The 20,799-nt window shown below is 35.1% G+C and overlaps 1 protein-coding gene across 6 annotated transcripts in view; it reads right to left on the bottom strand.

The window, feature by feature from the left end:
* Positions 1-2,735: 2,735 nt before the first annotated feature.
* Positions 2,736-20,799, bottom strand: part of PCLO (piccolo presynaptic cytomatrix protein) — a 442,587-nt gene continuing 424,523 nt past the window's right edge. For all 6 annotated transcript variants that reach the window (XM_058725251.1, XM_058725252.1, XM_058725254.1 and 3 more), the window contains 3 exons: positions 10,065-10,199; positions 9,500-9,645; positions 2,736-7,370 (listed from right to left, as the gene is read on the bottom strand). In XM_058725251.1, the coding sequence (XP_058581234.1) occupies positions 7,230-7,370; positions 9,500-9,645; positions 10,065-10,199 (422 nt within the window). In that variant the 3' untranslated portion in view covers positions 2,736-7,229. The remainder of the gene's footprint in view (positions 7,371-9,499; positions 9,646-10,064; positions 10,200-20,799) is intronic.

Here is a 20,799-nt window from a genome sequence, read left to right as displayed (position 1 = left end):
AACTCATTTTCCAGCATTGAAAAAATCTTGTGTAACTGGGATAATTCAACTTGGTCATGATTCTTACCACTTTCATACATTTCTAGATATTTGGATCTTCGCGTATACATTATTTATCCTACCTGATAATGTTAACTTGGTCTTCTTTCTCCTCTGATGGTCACTGGTCTATTGATTTTATTGAACTTGTTTTCAAAGAATCAAACTGTTGGAAGGTCATTTTTTATTGAGTAATCCATGGAAATATTTCTTAATTTTTACAAATAATAAAATTAAATTATTATATAAAATAAAAGATAAAATAAAAAATAAAATTTTAATTTGTTTGGAATTGTCATTTAAACAGAGGAAAGGATGGGGCGCCTGGGTGGCGCAGTCGGTTAAGCGTCCGACTTCAGCCAGGTCACGATCTCGCGGTCCGTGAGTTCGAGCCCCGCGTCAGACTCTGGGCTGATGGCTCGGAGCCTGGAGCCTGCTTACGATTCTGTGTCTCCCTCTCTCTCTGACCCTCCCCCGTTCATGCTCTGTCTCTCTCTGTCCCAAAAATAAATAAATAAACAAAAAATAAAATAAAAAAATAAACAGAGGAAAGGACTTCAACATTTTTATTATCATAATTTGAGTACTTTTTTAAAGTTTATTTCTTTATTTTGATAGAGAGAGGGAGCGCACACAAGCAGCAGTGGGGCAGAGGGAGAGGGAGAGAGAGAGAATCCCAAGCAGGGTCCACACTATGCAGAGCCTGATGAGGGGCTTGAACTCATGAACATGTGAGATCATGACCTGAGCTGAAATCAAAAGTCGTATGCTTAACAGACTGATCCACCCAGGTGCCCTGTTATTACTTTTTAATAGAAAACGATTTCAGCTCAATTTCCTATAAAAGCTTTAAACTGTAGATATAAGGACTTTTCAGCTTGTAAATGCCTAGATAATAAAGTCAAAAATTCAAACTCATTACTCATCATCTAATTACCACCTTTTAGAGATCTTATTATCTTCAAAAACTGTTCTAAGATACTTGTTTTACCTAAGAATGCTCTTTAAACAATTTTTTTTCTTAATGTGTATTCATTTTTTGACAGAGACAGCACGAGTGGGGGAGAGACAGAGAGAGAGGGAGACACAGAATCTGAAGCAGGCTCCAGGCTCTGAGATGTTAGCACACATCTGACGTGGGGATTGAACCTATGAACCATGAGATCATGACCTGACCTGAAGTCGGATGCTTAACCGACTGAGCTGCTCAGGCGCCCCTTTCCTAAGAATACTCTTAAGACTTTACCTTAAGTATAGTAGATACTACACTGGATACTACATGTGATCTTAGTCAAAAGGCCAAGAAGTAATACCATATCAGCTAAAACCTGATCAATCAGTGTCAATATATTCATAAATTTAGTTATTTTATAGACATAAATAGGAAGGTAAAAATTCAAGTTAAATAAATCTCCTGTGCTGTTTTAAGGTTAAGAAATGATAGATAACTTTCTTGCCATAAAAAGAAAGTTATCAAAGAATATAAAAAACACATAAGCTTACTCAAAGCTGTCCCAAATCATTAAAAAAGGAAAATTTGAACATTGATAAGAATAACAGTTTCAATGAATTAAAACACACCAAATTTTGAATCACTAAATTTTACCCCTGAAATCAATATTATACTATATGTTAACTAACTAAAATTTATTTGAAACAATAAAAAGTAAACAAAACAAAACAAAACAAAACATGTCAAATTTGTTTCAATCCGTGAGTTAGCAATAATAAAAATAAAAGCATAAACTTTGTGGTCATCTTTGGAGGATGATAGGGATTACTTTTTTTGAAAAAATGGTAAGCAGATAAACAAAATTGTCCAATCTTCTCTGCCTTTATCCTAACTTTCCTATACAAACTATTCTACTCAGTAATCAAATGTTGGTTGAGGGGAAATTTATCTTTTTAACAGTATTCCAAGAAGAAATGCTGATTGAAGTAGAATATCACCATTTTGTAAAATTTAATTAATGGGTCTCTTCTAGGCATTGAGCACCAGTGGCTGGAAATAGGACAAATATGAAAGACAGCCAAAATACTATATACCTCTCACAGAGGAATATAATGCCAACCTTTGAGCTTGAACATGAATCAGGTCAAATCTGTAGAGCAAAAGACCAAGTTACAGGCAATAAAGGACAGAAAAACTTGTTAACCACCCTGTGAGTATGCAATCAGCAAAAACCAGATTTGGTAGAAAGACCAGATTTCTTCAAAAAGTATGATGCCCTGAAAAAAAATAAATAAATAAAAGAGGTGGTGGGTGGAGAATACATAGATTAAAAGAGGCTTAGAAAACATTTAAAAAATAATATCACCCCACATTTTGTTTACTAGGCAGATGTCAATGATAAACCAGGAATTAATTATCATAAAAATAAGGCTGGTGATTACATTTAGGGTTTGGGAGGATTTTGTGACAGGGGAGGGTTACATGGAGGACTTATGAGATGACTGGCAAAGTTTCATTTCTTGACCTGGGTGGTGGTTACAAAAGTATCTGATAGACAATAATTTATTAAGCTATATGTTTGTTTAATTTTGTTTTCTGTATCTGTGCTACGTTTAAAATTTATTTTTTAAACTCGGTGAGTGAATGTATTTATGATATAATTTTCAGAGGAAATGTTGTGAAAAGTTCTATTTCTGTAATAAAGCATCACTTTATCAAGTCGATAAACACAAGAAGTCAAAGGTGACATTTTCAATATTTATTGGTAAGGCTGAGGCAACAGCCTTTATACAGCACAATTTGCATAAGTTATCAAGATACATCTTGTATACAATCACAAAACCAAGACATATTTTTACATAGGGTAAAACTCAAGACAGATTTACAAGCATCTGTAATACAATTCTCGTATATTTCAATTCAATGTATACAACCTTTAGCCCAAGAATTTTTATTTGTTCATTAGATTTTCCAGAGAGATTTGGGTAGAACAGAAAAGAACACATTAGCAAATCACCAACATGGCATGCAACATGTAGTTAGAAACAAGACATATCTCCAAGTACTTTATTTTTTATTTTGAAATCAATTTTATTAGATTTTTATTCTTTCAGACAAGAATGTTTTCCATTAATATCAGATGTGTTTTTGTTAGGATATTAGCACACACATTAATCAGTAGTGGGAGCACCTGAGCACATCACCGACAAATATACAGACACAATCAAACGATAATCATATTCACATGCTGAATGCCAAATGAAATTATTATTTCAACTTTGTCTATTTTACCAAATGTATAGGTATGTACAGGGTAACGATTTAAGAAAATGCTCTCAATCTACATTTCAGATAAGGAATCATTGGATTAAATGATTTTGACTTAATGGGCTTCTTTAATAATAACAACAACATGGAACATACAGAAAACATCAATGTGTCATATTCAATGAGAGTATCTGTCTCACTCATTCATTTTTTGTATTACATCAAAGGCAAGTAATTATTAAAAAGACGGCTCATGATTATTCATCGAGCTTTCCGTCACTTCCATCTCAAGCTCAACAAGAGGGCAACTCACTCTGTCACATGTAGAGTTATAAACATATATATATATATAGCTGTAGTTGGCTGCTTTGGGAATATTAGACATTATAGCAATGAAAATAAGTTTTTAAAAATATTGTTAGTTATGATTTAAATAATAAAGTAAAAAAATACTATAAACATCTTTATGATATCTTAATGAAATGAAACATTGGTCAAATCATTTCTAATAAATTGGGCACAATATAGTATATAATTTTATTTCACTTCACAGGACCACCGACCTAGTGTCACTACCACTGTTACCGCTATCATCACAACATTCCTATAGAAAGAATCAGTATCAGCTGGTTACCAGCTATAATATTCCCACAATATGACTATTTTAATGTGTGTGATCCACAAAACTAATCCCACTGATATGTTGAAAATATGCATTTATTAGTACGGTTAATTACAACATGGGCACATTAAGGAGCAAAGACCATCCCTGCTCCTTAATCTTGGAAACTGTTCTTTTCAACAGAAATGGTAAAGAAAGAGTTCAGAGTCACCAAAAGTCTTCTTAATCTTAAGTAAAAACAAGGGAAACACCAACTTCTTGCTCAAACTGTTATCTATGTCTGTAACGACCATCCTAGAAGTCCCCGTCTTTTGTAAAAATTCACTCTGTGCTTTTGCTTCTACAGCTAAAAGTTCCTTAGGACCCAATTTTAAACCAAGAAGCAACTCCAGTCTCTGACGATTCGATGAAATTGTGGGAAAAATTAAGATGCTTTTCAAAATATAGGTGTTGTACTTGGACTGATCACATATTATTTAGAAATTACAAACTTTGTCATCAGTCGGATAAAAAAAAAAGCTGATTCCAAAAAATAAAATAAAATAAAAAGTGGAAAATCATGTGCTGTGAGATATACAAAAAAGTAAAAAACACCAGGAGCCCTATTTGCAATTAAAAAAGAAATCGTTTTGTTGTAAGAAGGGTAATCAACATCATTCAGAAGAAATGCATTTGTTCAAGGATCAGTGTTGCATAGAATAATTCCAGCACAACTTAGGATTTTGGTCAGTGGCAAACTTGGCACACTTTGGCAGGATCTTATGCTCTCTGAAGGGGGATGCTGGTGCACAAAAAGCCATGTCATTAGCTCTCTTGATTGACCTGGCCCGTCTGTCACTAGTTCCTCGGAACAAAGGGGCACCTGTAATGCAAAGACTCCTACTCTTTCAGGTCAAATAGCTACCAAGGGATGATCTTTGTTTTTGGTGGCACCTCATTTGTATTATTCTAAAATAAATTTGCAACTGGAATGAAGTAAAACTTACTGCTCATACAACCTCCCCTGCATACCTCTGGGTGTGAGTGGCTGCAGAAGAGGACCTAGCGTGAGCTAGAGTGTCCTTTTAAGGGCAAAGAGCAGAACCTTTTTGTGTCAGAAAGAGATCTTCCTGAATCCTTCTCTTCCCCAATTATGAATGATGATTATAAGCTCCCTAAAGTGCTAACTTCTGCCGGCGATATCCATAGCAACCATCAGCAGATCTAGCTGTCTCTAAAAATAAAATCCTAGCAATATCGAATCTTCAGCAATCCCCTCCCCTGCGTGCTCGTTTTAAAGCAGTATCAATTGGTAAATGACACTGCGATATCAGGGAGGGGAGGGGAAAAAAATACAGGGAAGAAAAGTGACTGTTAGCTTTCTTAGACTGGGGAAGAGTGAATTTCTATTTCTTTATGAATATAATAAAGATAGCCTGGCATTTATTAGAAATTGTTTTCTTTTTAATGTTTTACATTAAATCAATTCCTCTCAAATTTCAAGTATGTTTTTCTTTAAAAAATGAGAAAATTCAACATCCAACCAGTATATTTGGGGATGATTTCTCTAAACCCGTGGAAATCCCACCTTTGAATAAAGAAGCAGCTTTTAAAACTCAGAACAGTCTGAGAACCAATTCATTTTGGGGTAGGATAAGATTAGTAGGTTCATTTCATTTATAATAACTCGATTTGCAAATCATTTTGATTTAATTCTTCACCTTTTCGCAGGTTCAACACCAGGTTATATTTTTAAGAAAAAAATAGTTTTGGAGCTAATATACTACTTTTATCCAAGTCAATGCTGACCATTGGTATGGAGGATGTTTTTGCATATAAAATTTGAGAAATAAAGAGCTGCATAACAATTATTCCTCACTTATATCTATAAAACTCTATCTGGAAATGTGCTTTCTTTTTTCTCACAGTTCACTTGGTTTGATCATCCCCACATCCCATTAGGAAAGCTAAGAATATGTAATTATATTTATCCTACAAATAAGAAACCTGGGGAAAAGTGACTTGAAGGGACATGTGCAAGGTGACACAGTCAGTGGCAGGACCAAGACAGAAGCTGGGCTTTTAATCTCAGCTGAGTGTATTTCCTGTTGGTTGATGGAGAAGAGGATGCTTCATTTTAATGACTTAGGCATTGGTTCTTTTATTCTACATTATTAAAATAGCTCGTTATATTTTACTCTCAATATACTGTTGACTTTTCACATATTTTCCCAGTATTGACAAGCTTGATCACTGCGATATTGTCACTAAAGGAGGAAAATGGAACACTAGAGAGAACTTAAGTTTGGTGTCATTGTACAATCAGTTAATGCGCTAAGGGAAAAAAAAAAGCATTATGGAAGAACAGGAAATGACACCAATTAAAGAATCGATGTCACAGATTAATATGATGTGTTTTCCAGAGGAAGAATTTATCCTCCTTCAATACATCACTCAAGAGAAAGGAAATATGTGGAATGACACATTTATTTGCACTTGCACAAAGAACAACTTATCATGCTTCCTAGAACATACCATTTTAGTCTATGTTCTTTGGTATGTTGAAAATGTAATGGTAAGTTACGGAGATTTTGATGTTTTCAACCAAGGTTCCAATATTTTTGTGGGGCAACATTCATTGTTAGCCAATCATGGCTTTATTTCTAAATAAACATAGGTCTATTTCTACTTAGTATTATCTTCACTCTACATTATTTCAAATTATACAAATGTGCTTTTACAACATGAATTCCAAAGTTGGTGCTGTTCACGCTTGTAACATTTAGACATAGAGAAAATCTAAAAGCCATCATTTCCCCATCTCCAGTACCTTTTCCTTATGAACACAACCACCTCCCTCTTAGTCTTGAACACATCCTGTAGTTGAGTCCTGTGTTGGAATCTAAACACAGTAAGTTGTCGGAGAAAATAAGATGAAGAAGAGAGATTTGTAGACGTCCGAAAATTGTGATTTGTTACGTCAGTTCTTTCCTTTCAACCAAGATTCTTTTGCATAAAGAATAAACTCTGCATTAGAAACCATATTAATAGTTGAGCATTTGCCTTTAGCTATAGGGCAACTCTGCTCAAAATCACCATTAATCTGCATTAAGTAACCAAGATAGTTCTCACTGTTTGTCTTGACAGCCACACGCAATCCTTTTTTTTTTCCTCTGGTCCCTAAAACAGGAACTTCTTCATCTGAGTTTTTTACTGTGTTCCACAACAAAACATTTACAAGACTTTGTTTTTGCGTGCCATTCCTCCTTTCACGTTTACCCCCCAAAACGTGAAGAGAATAGTATCCAACTGTCGTCTTGATTTGAGATCATTTAGAACAGTTTCCATACCCTGAGCAGACACATTTCTTCAATGGGTTTGAGTAGGACTGACCAAAAGTTTGTGCCAGTTGACTATTCTTTTTCTCAGATCCACTTTGTCAAGCCAGATACAGGCTTCGCCAATCAAGGTCTTTTTCATAAACTTCCCTCCATTAGAGAAAAGTAAAATCTAGAAAAAAGAGCCAAAGTTATATATACTTGCATACATTTTCAACCTTTTTAAAAGGACATTTGATCATTAAAGAAATAACACAGACAAGAAAGGGTAAGAGGAAGTAGCAGCTATACTTGTAAGATAACTAATCCTCAAGATATCCTCAAAAGATGTGCATAGTATTAATTAATTCACACCAGCATTTCCCAAAGGAAAAGCCACATCCAGGAGGATATGAGAATTTTAGATAAGACATGTATTAACAGCTCATTCTGACTAGGTTTATGCTTAATTGAATAGAAAATTTCTCAGAAGAACTTGCTAGGTACACTTTCTAGTAGTTTATGAAATATGCACCAACATACAAAATTGTTTGAGTGCTGAGCAAATGAATAAGAGCTCACAAGGCAGAGAAAATACAACAGTAATTTTATTCAGCATTTAATTTACTGGTGATTTTACTACAGTGTGTACTTCTGAAGTGATTTCTTGTCATATGTAGAACTTATATTAGTTGAAATGCCGTAGGATCTCACACTCAAGACAGTTTTTTTTTTCTTCCAGAGATGAGTTGAAGAAAGGTAGAGAGCGTCAGTGTTAACCATTAATCCTTGACAGTTCTCTCTTGCTTTCTTTTCAGAATCTCCTTTAGAGAATTCATCTTTATTCTTGGCTAAAACTTTACTTTTATGTTTCTGACTTCAAAATATACATTTATGATTATTTCTTCTGGGCCCTGGTTTTGGGATTGTATACGACATTGTATATCTTCACCTGGATCCTGCTTTCTTATTACATTTATCACATTTCAGACAAATGTGTAATCTTTCTCCCTCGTAGTCCTGTCTCTAACTACTTAATCTCTGTAGAAGACCCATTTGCTCACACAGACTTCAGAGCATCTTTTGCTTTTTTAAAATTTCTTTCCACTGTAATACCTTTTAATACCCTCAATGCAGCTTTAACTTTGTAATATTTCTTATATGTGTCTCTAGTGTGCCCTTCAGGGCCAGTACCACGGTCTTACTCTTCCCATATTTTTTTTATGTCTTTGCTCCCACCTCGGTTTCCCTCTTTCGTTCCTTGTTCCTACATCTAATGAAGACATACTACGTACAAACACTGTATTATGTTGTAGAACAAAGAGCAATGAAAGCCAGGCCTTGCCCTAGAGGAGCAGAGAGTGGGAAAGCAGTGACCAGTAGGGATATAAATGATTATGCAGCACAGATTAGGATTGGTAACCTAGTAAGATTAGCAAAATACTGTGCGAATGAGGCGTGATGAATTGCACGTAGGGTCATGAATAGAGGGCGGAGTTCATCCTGAAAGACTTGGGAATAGTGAGATGGGTGGAGAGGGATGAAGAAGACAATATTGAAGGGAAGAAAAATATGAGCAAACCGTTGGAGGCTTAACCTGATTTGAAAAGATTGTGGTGTGGCTGGAGTATAGAGTGTGTTGTAAAGTATACAAAGAGATGAAATTAAACCAACACTCTTAGAGTTCGCGTGAGAGGACTATGGATGAGTCAGGATGTAGATGAATCACTGAAGGCTTTGATGTAACCTGCCAGCCAGTGTTTCTGTCTGTCTGTCTGTCTACCTACCTACCTGCCTATTCTTAATTCAAGTATACTTAACATTCATTATATTAATTTCAGGTGTACAACATAAGGATTCAGCGATGCTATACGCTGCTCAGTGCTCATCACAGTAAGTACACTCTCAATTGCCTTCACATTTTCACTCACCCCCGGGGCCCTCTTACCCAGTGTTTTTAAAAGATGCCTCTGCCAGCAGCGCGATGAAGTGAATTAAGAGGGGAAGACACTGATGGCAAGGAAGCCAGCTACACTGCTAAAATGATCTGAGTAATAAAGATGAAAACTCAAAGAGGATTAGTGGCTGTGAGCATGGAAATAAATCTACATAAAATAAACTGAGTAAACAGAATAGAGAAGAATCGGTAGCTAACTGGATGGGTGAGTGAGCTGCAGACTTATTAAAGGCCCCTGAAACCTCTAAGACTGAATTAACTTGTAAAATGTCACACACGATGTGATCGGTATACACATATTAAATAATTGAATGGAAAATAAATACTGTACACACAAAAAGAGTAACTGCATAGTATACAGTTACCTGAAGAGAATGCCCAGCAGGACTGAGGCTGAATCTAAAAGTTTCATTGAATGAAGGCTCTCTATCATGTCTGCAAACTCTCGTTTTTTTCTTGATCACTTTCTTCTGGGTAGAGATGTTCATCACATATATTTTTACATATAAATCTGAAAAGAAGAATTCAGCTTGTAAAATGTCCATTACTCATACAATTTTCTATTGAAAGAATTATCATTGTACACTGGGAGTTATCCTATATTTTAAACAAAGCCAGCAGAACGTGCTCAATTTGTTTCAGACAACATAAAGTGATTAAAAGACACACCAATTTTCTTAGCAATTTGAATGTGTTTTCCCGTTGTATGATAAACATATTACTCTGTTTCTGTGTTGAGAAAAATTATCTAAAAATTAGTAGAATATCAACGTGTTCTATATAAGAGAGGTTAATCCTTATTTCACATTTTTTTTCAGATATATTCAGTATACAGCCCCAATTTTACTTTGAATTTTCCAGATTATTTAGGACATGTTTGTACAGAACTCCTAGATATTTTATACGTCTCATTATCATAAAATTAGATACCTGGTAAGTGATCAGGAGACTTAAATTTGTAGGTGATATTTCTGCATTGGAGAATCTCAACTATCAGTTGTTCACCATCTGTCTTCATTTCCTTCTTCAGTGCAATCTTGATTTCTCCCATTACCTGAGTTTTGACTGGAAAAAGTTAAGAAAAATGGTAAGGAATATGAAATGACATCTATTCAATGTTTCATTCAATAATTCATGCATACATTCATTTACTGTTTATCAAGCGCTGAACACTTTATTGTATCCTGTGGATACACAGATGAATAAAACACAGTCCAAGCCCTTAAGGAGTGACAGATTTCATGGGGAGACCAATTCCACACTTACAACAAAGTGTGCTAAGTATGATGACAGGCTAGTAAAAAGGGAGGTATGGAGGAAATGCAAGTAGGTTACTCAGCTGTAGATTATTAGGCCAAAAGAGGAAAGAGATGAGACTATAATAAGACACACACACATAAAATCAATAGAATTCAGGGGCACGTGGGTGGCTCATTCAGTTAAGGGTCTGACTTTAGGTTTTGGCTCAGGTCATGGTCACAACGTTTCATGGGTTCCGTGGGTTCGAGACCTGCATGGGGCTCTTGCTGACAGCTGGGAGTCTGCTTCAGATTCTCTCTCTCCCTTTCTCTCTATGCCCTTACCCCGCTCATGTTGTCTCTCTCTCTCAAAATAAGTAAATAACTTGAAAAAATTTTTTAAATAATAGAATTCTAATATAATTTATAGGAAATAAATCATACGAAATACAAGAAGTTTGCTAACAATTGCTCGTTACAAGGCTTTCTCAAGAACACTTGCTACCATAACTAAATGTCATTGTATGTTATTTATACTTTCTTCCTATTTCTTTTATGGAAGACATAGCTAAGAAGAACTCATGTAGTGACGACATTACACAAAGGAAAATACAATGCGTGGTTTAAATGAATCCAATGTATTTCTTTCAAGTGTTATCTTGGATCCTTGTATTACTGAAGAAGCCATTCATGATCACTCATGATTCTTTAATGATTCACCCTTTCCTCTGTCAATTCATACATTCATCCACTTATTTAGTCACTGACAAGTACTTTATTTCCCACGCTACCCTATGATAAACACTCTGTTAGGAAGAATGGAGCCAAACACGCATGCTTATTGGTTTTATGATTTTTCCCACCTGTTGGGAAGAAAGTGTTAATGGATTATTTTCATCAATAAGCACATAATTAGAAAAAAAACCCAACAAGTTTATAAAATATGAGAGCATGATTCCAAGAGAGCCTGAGGAAGTCTGCTTGAGCTGAAACCAGGACAAGAAAGAATTAACCAGCTGAAATGGATTCAGAACAGTCTACAGAGAAGGAACAGTGTGTTCACAAAAGGGAACATCATGGGACTGAGGAACTAAATAAATGTCCTTGTGGTTATGACATATTGTTAATTGGTGCCTTGTTAAGAATTTGGTTTTTATCTTTAGAACAATAGGAACCTGTTGAAGGTTTTTTAAGTTTGGATGTAGATCACTTGTTCTCAAACATCTTGGTTTCACACATCGTTATAGTCTTAAAAATAAAATGGGAGTTCCTTAGGGTGCCTTGGTGGCTCAGTCGGTTAAGCGTCCAACTGTGGCTCAGGTCATGGTCTCATCGTTTGTGAGTTCAAGCCGCATGTGGGGCTCTGTGCTGATGCTCAGAGACCAGAGCCTGCTTGAAATTCTGAGTCTCCCTCTCTCTCTCTGCCCCTCCCCCACTCATGCACTCACACTCTTTCTCTCTCTCTCAAAAATAAAATAAAAACATTAAAAAAAATTTAAATGGGAGTTCCTCAAAGAACCATTGTATGTATTACAGCTATCAATATTAGAAATTTTAAATTTCTAACTAAAATGCAAAATTGGATATTTAAAATTGGATATTTAAAATTGGATATCACTTAAAATGATAATATATTTACAATATTTTAATGGAAAATCACCATATTTCCCAAAATAAAAAATACATAGTGAGGAATGCTGTTTCACATTTTTCCAAATTTCATTGCTGTTTTGCTTAATAAAGGAAAGCTGGATTCCCATGCCTGTTTCTATATTACATCCAACTCAATAAGTTGTTTTAGTTGAAATATATGAAGAAAGTCCACTCTCATACAAATAGTTGGAAAAGGGAGGAATATTTTAATATCCTCTTTAGATAATGTTAATCTTTGATGCTACGTTAAAACTTGACAAGTGGTAATTTCTTAAATAAGACAAGGGATAATTTCTGAAATCATATCAAGGAACTTTCTGAACTGTTACTTTAAAATACACCAGTCTATCTTGCATTTTGAATGGATCTTTTAACTATGCCTGATTTGATAACCTCATATTTCTCATTTTGGAAAACACTGGTTCACTGAGCTATGAAGGTCTTGTTGACACATTTCATAAAATATTTGAAGCACACATGTTAATATCATCACCAATATCATCAAGAAGTTCTCTGAAATTGAGAAACTTCCAAGCTCAGGAATGCAGATGCAAGTTTTTCAAAGTTCTATTTTTTATTTAAAAGCTGAATTTTATAATTGACGACTACTGTCACTTGTTTTTCTTAAAGTGACAAGCTCATTTTGTAAATTTTTCAGAATAAGTGGCATGTGTCTATGAGTTATTCTTTCTAGTAGAAATTACACTGCATATTTAAAAGGGCTAGTTGAGCTTGCAATGCAAAAAAAAAATGCACAGACTTCCTCAGTCAATGGTCATAATTAGACATGCAGCACAAATGCTTTAGATGTATTTCCCATGTGATCACACAGATTTAGAAAGGCATGTACTTTCTAATACATAATTTTAGTATATTAAATTATAATATTTTAGTATATTTAAAAATAATTTTGACCTCATGGATACACTTGAATAAAGTACAGAACACAGGACATAGTTGAGTCAACTTTGAGGGGAAGTTAGAGTAACAAAAGCATTTGTGCAAAATTGTACAAATACTGGATTGTAGTTATTCAATCCTTTTGATTGAATTTTGTCATATTTTGGGGATATGCTGTTTTGATTTATTTCTTTCCTGGATCAATTGTCTGATCAAGTTAATTTACATTTTTGTCCAGATGTAGGCAGACATGTAGAAAAATATCTATCAATACCAATAACTAAGGTGTAAAAATACAGAAAATCATCCTCTATACTGAAACATAAATCTTCTAGATATAGTTACATCATAATAATTTAGCAACCAATGACTATCGATACTTCCAAGTAGTTAGATGTTAGCTTTGCCCTCAAGAAACTCAAGAAAATAAGATTCAAGGCAGGGGTTTTATATACAGCTGGAATGTCTTTTGAGTGTCAAGCCTACGGTTTTAAGCATAAAAGAACTCAAGAATTCTACACAAAGATTGATTCTCTGAGAAATACAAGGGGAGTGCATTTCGTTAAACCAAAGAGAAAACTAGAGAAACTTCAGTGCAATCAATGACGGTGAGTATTTAATGTATTAATTATGGGGCTAAGGATAAAGCAGGAGTGAGGGCACAGGTGCGTGGAAGAACAGCATTTGATATGTATTCCAAGAGTAGTAAGAATACAACAAAAAATGGATGGATGGGGAAGGAGAAAACGCAGAAAGTAAAATGAGACTTTTGACTTTTGTATAGGCAATAGGTAGGTAACAAAGGGTGCAATTAAAAATTGACAAACCACATAGTAAGTGTTGAGGTAAGAAGAGCAAGAATTATAAATGGTATATATAAAAAGAAAATCATTAAAGATATGAATCCTTCTTAATTACAGAAGAAATTTTTACAAATCAAAGACACCAAATGGAAGAAGAAATACAACAAATATACACAACAATTATAAAACAAAATGCAGAGCTGCAAACACATCTACCATATCAGTAAATACAAACAAGTTTAGCTAGCCTTTTTAATTTAATTTATTTTTTATTTATTCATTTTTTTTTTTAATTTTAGAGAGAGAGAGAGAGTGCACGAGTGGGGGAGAGGGGCAGAGGGCAAAAGAAACAGAATCCCAAGCAGCATTCACACTCAGCATGGAGCCCAATGCTGGACTCAATCCCAGGACCCTGGGATCAGACCTGAGCTGAAATCAAGAGTCACACATTCAATCGATTGAGCCACCCAGGCGCCCCTAGCGCCCTATTTTTAAATGACTTTCAGACTGGCTCATAAAGCAAAGCTTACCTTTATGTTAAAATGTAGTTTTGTTTCTAACAGTCAAAAATACATAAATTATAAGCATGTCAGGTATATGGAAACAATAAGAGAGTAGGGGCTGAACTCTTATTATCAGACAATAAGTTTTATAAAATGAAACTATTATAAACATTAATCACACACAAAAAGGCTTCAATTAAGTAATTCTTGGGGGAATGGCAAAATATAATGAGAAAATACAAAAGTTCTGAAAAATAATGATAATGGAAATACCGTAAGTATCAGAATCTAAGAAAGTTACAGTAATGATGAGAGGAAAATCAATAGTCTTAAGTGCCTATATCATTTAAAGCATTTATAAAAAACACATATGCATTAATATTCTATCAAAAATTTTAATACAAGTGATTTAAACTTCCAACTCTAAAAGTTAGAAAAAGAACAAAGTGAAACAAAAGAAACTACAAAGAAGGAAAGAATAGAGATATACACTAAAATTAAAGAGATAAAGAATAGAAAAATAGATGAAATTAATGAATCAAAATTCTGATACTCTGAATAGTATCAACAAAACAAAAAACAATAGTGAATTTACTCAGTGATGTGTGGTCTCAACATTCTTATTCAGAAATCACCTCTGGCCTCTTAACCATGACACTACTCTCCTCTCGGTGACTTGCTATAAACATTTACGGTCATGAATATACCCTAATACTATCAGGTCATATTCTGTTTACACATTCATGACAGATGGAAACCGAAAACATCATCTAATATATTTCTTCGAACTTCCAAGCGAGCATCCAATTCTGGTTACTTAACCATTTTAAGGAAGCATAAATAAGCCCATTCAAATCATTCTGTTTTATATTAAAAAAAAACAAACAACTTCACAGGCAAGTAATTTTCAATATAAAAATGAGAAAATAGGACAGATCTTAGAAATTCTTTTCTTTAATATCTAGAGAAATTAGGTGAAAAAAAGTAAAATTAGAAAAAGTGTTAACAAATAGTAACTGAACAAGGAATAGGCTACAGTCTCCCGCTGGCAACCCCCAAAAAGTTCCGTGTAGGAATGGAAAGGGGGATTCTGGAAAAGCACAGTTTAGCAGGATTCCTGGGCACAAAAATCTTGTATCACAAAATCTTGCTGGGAAAAGAGTTGACAAAACCCTGAGTATTACCACCAAATCCCCATCACAGAGAAGAGGATGGACAACGAGAATACGCAGCCCCAGAAAAGGCATACTAAACCTTTGAGAGTGGAAACCCTGGATCATCACTAAAAAGATCTGAGAGTTTCGGTGCGATCGGGAAAAATGGCCAAGGCTCCCCATTTCCGGGAGCTCCAAGATGAAGCAGGTGAAAGACCCAAAGCAGAGACTATCTTCCCCTGGAAATAAGACATATCTTGGCTTGCTACAGTGAATGCTGGCCAAAAAACATTTAATGAAATTTCAAAAGAGAGAGCAAAATCTCGCCAAGCAGGCCAGCAAATCTATGTGTAAAACAGCTCTATTTCTTTCCTCCAAAGCCGTACAGAAGTGGAAAGAACACTGTCTCAAACCCACACCTGGAATGGAGGGGGAAAAAGAGGATTAAACCAAGGTAAGGAGGAATTCCAGGAAAACTCACTCCTACTACTCGAAGCCAATAAAAGCTGTGGACAGAACTGATCACACTAACAAGCGGGATGGAATAAAACAGGACAAATCTTCTGGGACAAATTCACTTTTATAGGTCATATTCTTCTTTTGCAGCCCTTAAAACCCCACGTGCTAAGAACGTGATATTTGTTCTTTCCCACCTTCTTCCATGGGGAAAAAAGGGGGGAATTAAGCTTGCTAATTACAGTTCTCAAATCATCACGTTGCCTGTTTCTTTCTTGGAAGGTTAAATTCACATGCTTCACAGTGTGGTACTTGTGAAGTTCTTGATAATTTTCTCCTGTTCGAAGACTGTTCCAGCTTGCTCTTTAATGTCTCTATTAAAGGAAGAAAGGGACATGCCTTCTGAGATTGTGTTAATTGTGAGTCACCACTGTCAATCATGTCTGGCCTTTCCTAGGTTCAGAGTGCCTCTGTCACCTGGAGCAGACGGCGGATGGTGACAGAAACCTCTTAGTCCAGGCCTACGGTCTCCACAAGGGGGCAGCTCCAGATCTAACATCGATCCTGCTCTGGAGAAGATATTCTGCAGTAGGATACATAACCACAATTTAAGAATAGAAAGAAGGGGGGAAAAGAATAGAAAAAAGAGGAAGGGATGAAGGGATGTTGAGGGGAATTTCAAGAATTAGGTGACAAAAGATGCCGATTATAGCACGCAAGTACAAATGTTCCATTTTAAAACTATTAATGAATTAGAAACACCATGAATAAAATTGAATAAGACAGAAATCAGTATTATTGACATAGAGGGAAGAAAGGATGATATAGAAAGGAAAATGGAAGATAAAGAAGGTAGAGAACAATGATAGGTATGTCCAACTGAGAAATACGATCCAATATAACTGATTTTCCAGAAAAAGTAAGTTTAAGAGTTTAGAAAATAGCATCTATTTAAAATATACAGGTATTTACATGAAGTAACAGAAGGGTAAATCTGTGGATCAAAAGAACACCCTGTATTCCTGGAAATACTGATTGCTTGATACATTGATATATCCCATTTAAACTACTTCAAGGATATAGAAAACATTTTTAAAGGAGACAAGGGAAAAAATAAGTCCCCTGAAAGAGGACATTCGTGTATAAAAAAAAAATAAAAATAGACTTGTGAAAATATTTAAAAGGCTGTGGCAGAAGATATAGAGGATATAGTAATGGAGGAAGAAAGAAAGAAAGAAAGAAAGAAAGAAAGAAAGAAAGAAGAAAGGAAAGGAAAGGAAAAGAGGGAGGAAGGAAAGAAGGAGGGGTGCCTGGGTGACTCAGTCGATTGAGCATCTGACTTCCATTCATGTCATGATCTCGTGGTTTGTGAGTTCAAGCCCTGCATGGGGTTCTGTTCTGACAGCTCAGAGCCTGGAGCCTGCTTCCGATTCTGTGTGTGTCTCTCTCTGCTCCTCCCCCGTTTGTGCTCTTTCTCTCTCAAAAATAAATAAACACTTTATTATTTTTTATATGAAATTTATTGTCAAATTGGTTTCCATACAACACCCAGTGCTCATCCCAACAAATAAACACTTTAAAAAAATTAAAAAGAAAGGAAAAAAGAAAGGAAGGAAGGAAGGAAGGAAGAAGGAAAGAAGGGTGGGAGGGAGGGAGGAAGGAAGGAAGAGGGAGGAAGGAGGGAAGATAAAAGGTTACAGATGAAATTGAGGAGGAAAAGTGGAAGTAAGTGGAGGAGTGCTAATTTCCTTTAGGCAGACTTAAAATTGAAAATTGAGGGGCGCCTGGGTGGCTCAGTCGGTTAAGCGGCCGACTTCGGCTCAGGTCATGATCTCGCGGTCCGTGAGTTCGAGCCCCGCGTCGGGCTCTGTGCTGACAGCCTGGAGCCTGGAGCCTGTTTCAGATTCTGTGTCTCCCTCTCTCTGACCCTCCCCCGTTCATGCTCTGTCTCTCTCTGTCTCAAAAATAAAATAAATGTTAAAAAAAAAATTAAAAAAAAAAATTGAAAATTGAAATATAGTACTAAAAATCATAATTGCTGAGGCTCCGGGTTGGCTCAGTTAAGCACCTGAGTCTTGCTTTTGATTCAGGTCATGATCTCACATGAGGTCAAGCCTAATGTGAGGCTCTGAACTTGGCTGTGGAGCCTACTTAGGATTCTCTTTCTCCCTCTCCCTATGCCTCTCCCCAGCTCGCGCTCTCCACACTCAAAATCATAATAGCTCAACCTTGTAATATTTTCAATTTTGTTTCTTAAACTTAGTGAGAGCATTTATAAATGAATATGGCTAAAATATTTATTGAAATTAGACAATTCCTTTGTTTTTACCATGATATAGTCTCTTCATTAAATTAAAAAACACTATAATCATGACCATGAATAATTTAATTGTTTTTAACAAAACTGTGTGCGTCCCTCTATCTCTTTAGCTAAAGTGCTCCAACTAAGTATAACTGTCAAATTGACTTATTTTTGTCTCCCACAGCTTTCTTTTTTCACACTCTCTGGTGCTTTATTCTCCATTAAAATATGCAGCGCTCTTCTCACTCCTTTTACTCAGAAAAAGTTTAAATTTATACGTATTTTATCTGTGAAAAACATGTGTGTGTCATATCTACATGCACATATTTATACACATGCTATTTGTACACCTCCGTCTGATTTATAGCTTAGAGAAGTGCACCTTAAGAAAACATTACCATTAACAGAACACGGTAATTATTTCACAAGAAATAAGGTTGGTATAATCTCCATTTTACAGGTGAGAAACTAGCGGCTTTGGTATTTGAAATAACTTGCTAAATGGCTAAATGGCCCAGGTAGAACTTTAATCTAGATCTTCTGATTTTAAGTCCAGAGCTCTCTCTCTCTTATGAAAACCTTATATTTTCTTATGAATATTATTTTTGCACTGATTGTGAAGAGCGCTGAGTAATGTATAGAATTGTGGAATCATTGCACTGTGCACCTGAAACCAATATAACACTATGTTAATTATACCTCGAAATAAACAAATGAATAAATAAAATAATATCCTTTCAAATAAAAATTAAAAAAATATTTAATTAAACATTTTTTTTTTTTAATGTTAGAAAGCTTAGAAGTTAGAAAACAGGTTTCCCTGATACCCTGAGAGGAAACTATTTGGAAAACAGCAAGCAATTCTGGGTTGTTGATTTAGGGTTCTATTTGCCCATCTCACTATTGGCATGATAAGCAGGTTTTTAGTCTCCACACTCAACATAGGGCTTAAACTCATGACTCTTAAATCAGGAATCACATGCTCTACCGACTGAGCCGGCCAGGCACCCCACACTCCGGTTGTTGAAACCTAGCCAGAAGTTATTGTCTGTATATACACATCACATCAATTATGCAGCTCATTTATATTAAACAACAAAATGGCAACCAATATTTCCTGAAATATTCATAATTGTATGAGATCCTATATGGGAATTATTTAAACTACAAAATAGTTTAAAAAGTGACCATGGATTGAGAAAATATTTTTTTAACATTATTCATATCTGAAATACTGAACTGCACATAGTGTAAGTTGAGGTTTACTCTTTTTCAGAATTCTAAGAAATCTATTGCAATCTGAGCAGCTTTTGCCCATGAGAGACCATTTTAGGCAACTTTTCTTTAGAGGCGTTGTTTAATTAACTGAAAGTGAATAAAACGAGGAAAAGAAAAGAAGGAAAAAATGTAAGAGGAAAGTTTGTGTAAAGAAAAAAGCATAGAGTGAATAAAATTCTCATCAACACTTAGGTTTCTTTGTGTTTGTAAATTTCCATTAGTAAATATTACTGGTACTGGCTAATGAAGTCTGAATTAGTGTTAAGTATGATGTATATTTAGCCCTGAGAGTCTATCACCTCATAATTTGTCACTTAGCTCCTATCACTCACTTCAAATCTAAGCAAAGTCTAATGTGGAATTAAGGGTGAAGATTCAAAACCAGGAATTCTGGATGGCAGGCCAGTCATTAAATATCTAGGTTTATATTTCCTCATGTAAGTGAAGGTATGTATTTCCTCATATATTTCCTCATATAAGTGAAGGTATGTAATGAGATTATTTAGGGACTATTTATAATATCTCTTTCAGCTTTATAGGTTGTGGACATTTTCTGACATTATCTAAATATTGTTTAGTCCTGGCCCTCCACTAAACATCTTCTATTCTAAATAATTTTCTCTGTTTACTCAGGATTCCTAAACCCAGTCATTACAGAAAGCCTCACTAATATCCTAATACCTGTTAAGAGGTAAAATAATGATGTATTTCCCCTCATGTAGGATTTGCATTTTCTTTTCTTTCAATTGTTTCTAGTCTATCAGTTTCAGATCTAAACAATGATTTTTTTTAATGCTAGCATAGTAAAGGCATATTGTTAGCACAATGCCAGAAATGGTAAGTATTCAATAAGCATTCATTCTTCTTACGTCTCAACATGAGATGCAATGCAAGATCAGTTCTAGAAGAAACTGACTGTTTACACCTAGCAAGCCCATATGTACCATTAGGTCAGTTGCTCAATTTACTCAGAGTAAATAAACAAAACAAAACAAAACATCTCAAACTATTCATAGGAGTCAATAGTTTTAAAATAGAAATTTCTCAAAAAGAGAGAGTCCTTCTTCCACTTTGCTGAGCTTGTTACAGAGAGGAAGTAAGTTCACTCTACTTTGTTCTATTCACTTCCCTCTATAATTTCCAACCAGGTATATTAACCCTACCCTAGAGTCTATAATAATTTTACCTTCCATGCTGAAATTATATCTCTCTCTTCCAAAAGTTCAACGTGGCACTCAAAAATCTGACTGTAGTACTCAATAATTATCTGTAACTGGCACTTCTTTTTTTCTTTATACCATGTCCTTGAGTAGCCGGGAAAGATCTCCAATCTTTTACCAGGTCTGGTAATCTTACTTTTATTGAGTGTGATTTCCTG

Source organism: Neofelis nebulosa, chromosome 4, assembly GCF_028018385.1.
Source record: "Neofelis nebulosa isolate mNeoNeb1 chromosome 4, mNeoNeb1.pri, whole genome shotgun sequence".
NCBI classification, from domain to species: Eukaryota; Metazoa; Chordata; class Mammalia; order Carnivora; family Felidae; genus Neofelis; species Neofelis nebulosa.
The sequence above is the reverse complement of the archived record's forward strand: the minus strand, read 5'-3'. Positions and strand labels throughout refer to the sequence as shown.